Source organism: Peromyscus californicus, unplaced genomic scaffold (genome assembly GCF_007827085.1).
Source record: "Peromyscus californicus insignis strain IS unplaced genomic scaffold, ASM782708v3 Scaffold_19__1_contigs__length_69161282, whole genome shotgun sequence".
Lineage (NCBI taxonomy): Eukaryota > Metazoa > Chordata > Mammalia > Rodentia > Cricetidae > Peromyscus > Peromyscus californicus.
The window spans coordinates 40,115,238-40,124,331 of record NW_026294491.1 but is presented as its reverse complement, the minus strand read 5'-3'; the positions used below and the strand labels follow the sequence as shown (position 1 = coordinate 40,124,331).

Below are 9,094 nucleotides of genomic sequence, written 5' to 3'. Positions count from 1 at the left end.
GCCAATGAGTTTGCCCAATAGGGCATAAAACCTACTCTAAACCAGAACCTTCCCTGTATTTTCCTCATTACCCTACCTACCTTTCGCATCTGAACATAACTTACCAGTACTAGTCCAAGCAGGCACGTTGGGAACGTTTAGTTTCTAGAACTGTGCTTAAGGGCAGTAATGGCTGGTTACCATCAGAGGAGGGAGCTGATAACTGTGTGAACTTTGATGAGATGACGATGTCCTAGTCTAGGTGGTGAGACTGTGTTTTCAGTGCATATGGTAACAGAACCGAAACGGAGCAATTCTGGGATGCAGTGGATGATTGTGCCCTCCAGGGGGAGCCAGAGAAGAGACAAAACTTGCTCCAGTGCTGACTGCCTCCCGTGGACCTAGGTTTTCCGCTCACTTGCTCAGCTCCGCGAGGTGGGGTGGGTGAGAGATGTCCCCCAGAGGCAGTTTGCCGGCGTCAGCGGTTGTCAGCACGTGCTTTCGGACCTGCCTGGGACCCAGGGGCAGGCCGGCAAGATGCCGGGTACCAGGGCCCAGCCATCGGGCCAGGGCAGGAGAGGAGCCTGTCTGCTGGCTGCTCTCCTACTCTGTTCCAGTTTCTTGCCACAGCATGCCCAGGACTACACGCCCGCGCAAAGAGCCCCAGGCACACTGGACGTCCCGCCCACACCAAAAGGCCCCCCAGACCAGGAGGAAGGTAAATGCTCGAAAGAGGAGGCAGGTCTCAGATGGGCATGTCCCCTCCCTTTCCCTTGGAACATAGGCAGTTGGCAGGGGTGGAGGGAGTAGGGGGGTGGATGTGGGGTCTGCAGGCTTTTACACCGAGCGTGAAGCTTTGAAGGTGGGGGTCGGGGGTTGGGGATTTAGCTCAGTGGTAGAGAGCTTGCCTAGCAAGCTCAAGGCCCTGGGTTCGGTCCTCAGCTCCAGAAAAAAAAAAAAAAAAAAAAAGAAAGAAAACAAAACTGAAGGTGGGGGTCAATACAGGATACCCTTATCTTCTGCTGACTAATTCTCATTGATCTCCAGACTCCCTCCCTCAGTTCAGGGTCAAGGTCAAGCACTAGGCTGGCTGAGGGCTATGCCATGCTCTTCATTGGGTTGAAATGGGAGGGCACACCCAGCCAAAAGACCATGGCCCTGAACAATAATGGCTTCTGTCAGCCTCAGTTTCTCGCTTTTCAGAGCTGTGTTCCTCAAGTTAGTAAGGTCTGAGGAGAGCCTGGCAGCACCCTCCCCTTTCCCTGCACCTCCCTCTGTTCTGCGGGCCTTGCTTGAGAGGCTCTCAGCCTAACACCGAACCCCCGCCCCGCCCTGCCCCGCCCCGCCCCTGCCATCCAGGAGGCTCATGGGCCATGCCACTCCACTCTTGACCTTGGCTATGCCCACCTGAAAAGGCCATGGCGTCCCCTGGGGCCTGCTGATGCTGACATTTGGCGTACCAAGCACATGCATCCTGAATGCAGGTGCCTCGCGGCTGGGATTGTCTCCACAGTATGTGGCAGGACCAATTTGCAAGGGAAGATCTTTGGCGGTCAGATGGCAATACCTGGGCGGTGGCCATGGCAGGCCAGTCTGCTCTTTCGTGGCAGTCATATCTGTGGAGCAGTCCTCATCGACAAAAACTGGGTAGCCGGCGCTGCCCACTGCTTCCAAAGGTGGGTATGTGTTCCCTCCCTGGGGCCCTTCTGCTGGGAAGGGGTGCAGGAGAGTGTCACTAGGAGGGAAGGAGAGAAGGAAGGATGCATATCAGCCATTTCCTTCTAGACTGTGTTCTGGGCTAGCCGGCTGCCAGCAGGAGTCCTCTGTGTTGTTGCCCTGCCCTTGGGTGTCGCCCTCCACCCGGACTGCCAACCCTCAAATAAAGGGACAACAGGAGAGGCCCAGAGTTAGGAAACCTATTTTTTTTTTTTTTCCTTTTAGGTATTCCTAGAAGCTAAGAAAAAATAAAAATAAAAACAATTCTCATGCAGCCCTAAGAGGGATCTGGTCAGGGCTGGAAGTGAGCAGTCTTTCTTCCTCCAAGATGAAGCAGAGCAGTTGGATGTACCTCAAATATATATATATTAATATATTTAATGAGAATAAAATCCACAGCTCCTTGGACACTAGGGTATGCGGGAGAAGTGATTGGAAGCCTTCAAAGGACCAAAGTCCTCAGGCTGTTGGAGGTCATCCTGCCCTTGAAGAGAAGGACCATCCTAGTATTAGGAGGGGAGAACTGAAATGACGGGACATGTGGTATGGGCTGCCTGCAGGGTGGGTGGGCAATCAAGGTGACAGCGCCCACTCTGCACTCAGAGATGCTGCCCTCTACTAGGTCCCGCAAACCATCTGACTACCGGGTCCTGCTAGGGTACCACCAGCTGGGCAGTCCCACCGAGTACAGCCGACAGATGACAGTGAGTAGGCTCATCTTGCACGAGAACTTTAACAAGGTCCACAATCAGGGGAACGACATCGTCCTGATTCAGCTGCACAAGCCTGTGACGTACAGCTCCCACATCTTGCCAGCCTGCGTCCCAGAGAACACCACGAAGGTGCCCCTTGATAGGTCCTGCTGGATAAGTGGCTGGGGGATGCTCAGAGAGGATGGTGAGTACACAGAACAGGTGAAGAGGGGGGAGGGGCAGGGGACTGTGGAGGCCTTTCCTGGGGTTGTGAACCTCAGTTTCTGGTTCAAAAGCGAAGCTCCGCCTTCCAGATCAGAAGTGTGGGCTCTTTGACTCCAGAGCCCTGAGTGTGGCTGACCCTGTGCACCGCAAGGCTCTCACCAAACGGTGGTTGCTCTACCCGGGCCAGGAAAAGACACGGGGTGTCCTTCAGAAGATGAGAGAGACCAGGCATGGGGCAGGTTGGGGTGTTTACCTGGGGAACACTCACCTCTGTGAATCTCACTGCCCAGCCCTCAAGGCAAGGGAAGACTGCCTGTTCTACCAGCTTGTACAACCTGTCTGCATGTGGTTCCGACCCATGAATCCATGGATCCAGTCACCTGTGGACCAAAAGCCTTAGTGTTGAGGGGTGACAGTCTCCTTGTCCTTGTCCCCTAAACAATACAGTATTGTGACTATGTGTGTCCCATTTGCCCCGTGTCAGAGAGTGTCATCTAGAGATGATTTCAAGTGTGCAGGAAGATATGCACAGGTTCTCTGCATACACTATGCAGCAGGAATTCAGTGTCTTCAGAGTTTAGTGTCCTGGGCCACAGAAGAGCCTGCTAATGACAATAAAGGATGACTGTAGATGCTTAGACTGAGAGTACAGAGATCCTTGGCGAGGATCTTACGCTGGACTGAATGCTTTTGACTTAAGACAGTATAATGGCACGTGAAATAAAGTGAATATAAATTTGACATGAAACTTAGGGTCCCGATCTGGCAGAGCAGCCCCGAGGAGGCTTGCAGGCAGATGTTCCTCTGAGGTCAGGGCTTGGGTCCCATCCCTGCTCCTAGGCTCTAAGTGTCGGGCTCACCAGCATTAGAGGGGATGGACCTTCACTCTCTAAGCCCAAGTCAGGGCGATAGGGTCTCCAGGTCGGGCCAGGGGATGAGAGTGGGAACAGAGAGGGAAGGTGTGGGCTGGGGCAGCGCTCAGAGCAGAGAAGCTGGCCTCCCTAAGAGCTGGACCTTCAGCCATCTTCTGTCATGCCCTCTCCTGACCATGGTTGCTGGGCCTGGGGGCAGGCTTGGGTCTGCTACACGCAGGCAGCCCTGGCCACCCTTGAGGGATGTGCACAGTGGCCCCTGCCTGAGGTGCTGCTGTCACTCGGCTCCCATGAGGTGACCCCAGGCCGGATCTGTGAGAGGACCTGGAAACGGAACTCATGTCTCCAGGTGCAGTTGCTCCTTGGGATTGGCCAGTCTTCTTGTCACGCTCTTAAAGGTTTCTGGCCCATGTCCTATGTCGCTGCTGCATGCGGGCTCCAGTGTCCCCGTGTCCAGCTTGGGCCCCACAGAGCAGCCAGAGCTGTTCGCAAGCTGAGTTCCCCTTCCTTGGTTCCTGTGTCCTCAGGGTGCAGTCTCAGTCCCCTAGTCTGGTGAGGAGGCTCTGCCTGGGGCCCCCACACTGCGACCTTTACAGTCACCCTGATTTCCAGCCTGCTCCTGTCTTCCACACCCCTCTGATTGCCCTTGAATGCCCTTTCCCCTGGTCACTGCATGCCTGTTGTGAGCCCTTCCCTGTCACTGTAGCCTAGAGTGACTTCCCACCCCCTCAGTCCCCCCACCCCTGTCAGCAATCATCCTGGAAGGGAGCTGGCATCTTCCAGTCAGCTGCATCTCACAACTGATGCACAGAGTTCCCTCCCACAGAGTTCCTGGCGGCACCTTTCCCTCTGCAGGATGGAGAGGTCTTCCTGATGGATGACAAGCAATGTGAAGCCTTTTTCCAGACTCCAGAAGTCAACACCTTTCAGTATAAAGTTATAAAAGAAGATATGATATGTGCTGGGGACGCCGTGAATGGAAAGTACATCTGCCGAGTAAGCGAGGGTGGCTCACACACTGCTGTGGAGTTCAGTCCTCTCCCTAATCCTGGCCAGCAGGCCGCCCCGTGTGTCCTTAGAGGCTTCCCCTCCCATGCGGGTGGTGGGACAGATAGCAGATGTTCAGTTGTCATCCACATACTAAAAGTCTATGATTGCCCCAGGTAGGTACCGTACAAGATCCCTTTGCAGCTTTATTGAGTAGAATTCTATGACCCTGCCCTGAAGATACTGATGTAGGAGAGGTCTCCTGTGTTTTAATTAAAAAAACTAAACAGCTGAGTGATGGTGGCACACGCCTTTAATCCCAGCACTCGGGAGGCAGAGCCAGGTGGATCTCTGTGAGTTTGAGGCCAAGCTACACAAAGAAACCCTGTCTCGAAAAAACCAAATGAATGAATGAATGAATAAATAAATAAATAAATAAATAACAAAACAACAACAACAAAAACATGCTTCCGTGGACCCAAAGGCCACCAGTCAAGATAGCTTTAGAGATCTCTGGTCCCCAGCAAGTCCTTACCCTGGGCAATGTGTGTTCCTTCCTTCCTGGACCTGCTGGCTATGTCTTCTCTCTCCTCAGGGAGATTCTGGGGGTCCCCTTGTCTGCTTACTGGATGGTTCCTGGTATGTGATAGGGTTGGCCAGCTGGGCCGCAGCGTGTCTAGAGTCAGTTTCCAGCCCCAACATTTTCACCAAAGTCTCCCACTTTTCCGACTGGATCAAGAAGAAAAAGCAAGAAACACCTGACGCCGACCCCTTCTCGGCGCCCCCCGAGGAGAAAGCCCCTACGCTGATAGGCTGGAGGAGTTTTGGCACGGGCACTACCATCAAACCCAGGATCTGCGTAACCGCGCTGTCTTCTCAAATCCTCCTCCTGCAATCGTTTTGGTTCCGATTTCCGTGATGGGCCCACAGAACCATCCATGCCAGCTGTCATGGTCTGTCAGCATTTTCACTGAGCACCATTCTGAATGCTTCCATCTGTGGACTCACCTGTCTATCTGAGTCTACCCCTGCTCTAGGCCTGACAGAATAAAACAACTGAAGAAACTTCTGGATCCCTTTTCTTTTGTCCCATCAGCACACCCCACCCGCTAAGTCCCATCAGGCTTCCCGTTCTTCCTCCCTGGCTGGAACAGCAGTTGAGACAGTCAGGGAGCTGGCCTACCAATGCAGGAGCCGACTCTCTCCCAGTTGGCTTCCAGAGACTTCCGTCCACCCCTGCCCCCTAAGGCTGTATGTTCTTTTGGACTGGGCCAAGCCCTCACCATGTAGCTGCAGCAGCTTGTGTTCCTGGAGCAAGCCCCAGCTGAGGCATGAGGGGCGTCTTGCAAGCCCCAGCTTAGGCATGAGGGGCGTCTTGCAAGCCCAAGGTCACAGTGGTGCTTCTAGAGAGTTTGACAGTGAGCTGGGAGGGTCCCTGAGGTCTGACATCTCAATAGCAACCCTCAAAGCTCTTCTGCAAGTGTCAATCAACTGTTAAAATTCCTAGCTACTCCCCCAGCTACATGACCACACATGCACTGTCCAGTAGCCAAGCAAGAGGTTTAGCCATCCCAGGGCCTTACGTCCTACATAATCCATGCGTTGCATGATCACGTAATTTATGTGCAGCGTGATCCCGTAATCTATGTGCATGCATGGCGTAGCTACGTGAGCCCATATGGGCATGTGCAGGGGGAACCTACAAAAGCAGGTTCCATCTATCCCTCCTCCCTCTTCCTGCATGATCATTCCCGTAGGCCTATGCACATCCCTTCTGTTCCCCTAATAAACTCTTATAGTGGGTTTTGTTGTACCTCAAGGCTTTTCTCACATGGTAAACAGTGCCACTTAATGAATAACATGAGGTTTGACATCTCAATAGCAATCCTCAGAGCTCTTCTGCCAGGGTCAGCAACCACCCCAATATTACACCTCCATCCTCCAAACCCCACCCCCTTCTCTGATAAGCCCAGCCCACAGTCCTCATGGGCTTGTTTCAGCCCGCTCTGACTGAGGCTGGGCAGACCTGGGAATGACTCTGTAGCACTGAGCTTCCCCACAGACCTATCTGTGTCAACACATCCTATTCAGTCTGTATGGGATAGGGCTCCACACCACAGACTCCACCCTTCAACATCAACTGTAGATAAGGGAGCCACTGGCTCTTTGCAGACCCATGATGCCCTGGGAGAAATCCAGGTGCTTTGAGCAATCCTCTCCAAGCCTGTTTGAATATCCCAGGCCCTTCCCAGCAGATGGGAACAAAATGACCCTTAGATACATGATCAGCACGCTGTGCCCCGTTCAAAGCCCTCTGCTGTTATGTCAAGATCCCCAGTGTGCATCCTGCCCCTCCCTCCCTCTCTGCAGGTCCATCCTTCCCTCCCTCCCTCCCTCCTTTCCTTTCTTCCTGTGTCTAGAATACCCATTCTGGCTCTATTACTAAGTTTCCATCACTGTGACAAAATGCCTGAGGAAATCCATGTAAAAAGCGGCAAGGTTGTTATTCTGGCTCATGGTTTCTAAAGTTTCAGCCCTTGGTATGTTGACTTGTCACTCTGACTGTAGTGGCATAGTATACCACAGGCAGTGTGAGAGCCAAAGTTACATTTCAAGTTTTAATTACTATGCCTTAGAGATCCATGAAACAAAAATGCCTCTGATCTGCAAGCTCCTTGCCCAAGGACAGATAGTTCCTGAAATGCTGGAGGCTATTGTTTATGGGAGATAACAAGTCACATGTTTTCACTCCCCTAAACAAGTTTGTTTGACCCATCTGCACCGGATGTGCTCGATCACATGTGGGCAAGAGGTTCACAGGCAGGAAATATGTCAGGATGTGTGCTTGCCCCTGACTGGATATAGGCTGAAAGTAGGCAGGTATGTATGCTTGCCCCTGATTGGACCTGATGAGAAATGTGAATTGTGGGTTTGACATTCTTAAGCTCCCAAAAAGCTTGATTCAGGGTCATTTTTCTGGAAAACCAGAGGTGGACCTGGTGCTGTTTTAAAAATAATAGGCAGCGCTGGTTACCATGCGGAAAGTCACGACAAAACCCAGTATCAGAGCTTTATTAGGAGGAGGGGGTGGGGGAACAGAAGAACCAGGCCTGGGGAAGAAGCATGTGCAGAAAACAGAGAGAGAGAGAGAGAGAGAGAGAGAGAGAGAGAGACGAGAGAGAGAGAGAGAGAGAGAGAGAGAGAGCCGGAGAGAACAGAGGAAGAAGGAGGAGTCTGTGTCCGGCTTTCTAAGGATTCCTGTGAACATGCGCAGGTAGGCTTTTGGAGCTACGCCACGCATGTGATGATTGCGTGACCACATCACATGCATGTAATCATCAGTGCACACTGATGACATAAGATGCAAGACCCCTTGCTTAGCTGCTGAACTGTGCATGTGTGGTCACGCAGCTGGAGTGGTGGCAGAATCCTAACACCTGGCCAGAATTTAATTAAACCTTGCTTTAAATTTGGTTTTAAATTGTGGTATTATTCTTGACCAGCAGATATGAGGCCTGTTCACCACTGAGAAGCAAGGGGGAAGAAGGAGATGGAATTCTAAGGCTCCTAAGATCTCCTTTGACACCGCCCTCCCCTACAGTGACCCAACTTTCTCCTACAGGGTTTGTTTGTGTGTTTTAGTCAGGATCTGATGTAGCCAGGATTGGATTTATACTTACTTTGTAGCCAAGAATGAGAAAATGACCTTGAAATTCTGATCTTCTTGCCTCTACTATTGAGTGCTAGGATTACAGAAATGCACCACAATGTCTGATTTGTGTGGTACTAGGGACCAAACCCAGGGCATCTTGCATAAAAGCAAGTCCTCTAACGACTGAGTTATATAGTCACCATTTTTTGTTTAAGATAGGATCTTACTCTATGGGTCAGGCTGACCTCAAACTCCAATCTCCAACTTTAGCTTCTGCAGTGCTGGGATTACATGCATGTGCCAAGATCTTTCTTCTGGCTCTGATTTTGGGTGTTTTCTTTCCATTTGTGGTGGTTATACTTAGCACATGATGTATATCCCTCTTGGAAAATCTAATTCCAGCCTATGGATTTGTTCACAGCAAAGATCAATGCACCATCCCTAGGGAGCCAAAACATAGCCAGACTTGGTGGCTCACTCATAATCCTGGCATTTGGGAGCTGAGAAAGATTTACCTTACATCCAAGGAATCCAGGGCTACATAATGATGATAATGGACTAACTCTGTGAACTGTAGCCAGCCCCCAAGTAGATATTTCCTTTAATAAGCCTTACCACGGCCATGGAGTCTCTTCACAGCAATAAAGCAGTAACTGATACACATTCCAAGAAAACAAATCAGAACACCAAAACAAATCAAATAAAATCCAATCCAAACCAAACCAAAACTGTCAGCCATGGTGGTACAAGCCAGTAATCTCATACCAGGGAGATAGAGGCAGGATGATCAGTTCAAAGTCATTCTTTTCTTATTTACATATCAAGTTAAAGGATACAAGAGACCTTGTTTCAAAGCAAAATAAGGAGAAATAAAGGAAAGCAGAAACATAGGTAATTCAGGCTTTTTAAATGGCAAGAGTAAAATACATTCACTCTTCATTTAGGGCTTTCCCTAACTAACAAATGACCAC

The 9,094-nt window shown here is 51.0% G+C and overlaps 1 protein-coding gene across 2 annotated transcripts; it reads left to right on the top strand.

The window, feature by feature from the left end:
* Positions 1–442: 442 nt before the first annotated feature.
* On the top strand, positions 443–5,523 carry LOC128114096 (serine protease 40-like). Of its 2 annotated transcripts, none has more exons than XM_052743954.1 (5): positions 443–697; positions 1,493–1,655; positions 2,318–2,592; positions 4,311–4,480; positions 5,067–5,523. In XM_052743954.1, the coding sequence occupies exons 1-5, from the start codon at positions 517–519 to the stop codon at positions 5,388–5,390; spliced, it is 1,113 nt and encodes a 370-aa protein (XP_052599914.1). In that variant the 5' UTR covers positions 443–516; the 3' UTR covers positions 5,391–5,523. The 2 variants fall into 2 exon arrangements, with proteins under 2 accessions (XP_052599914.1, XP_052599915.1); XM_052743955.1 differs by having other exon boundaries at positions 1,464–1,655.
* Positions 5,524–9,094: the final 3,571 nt, after the last annotated feature.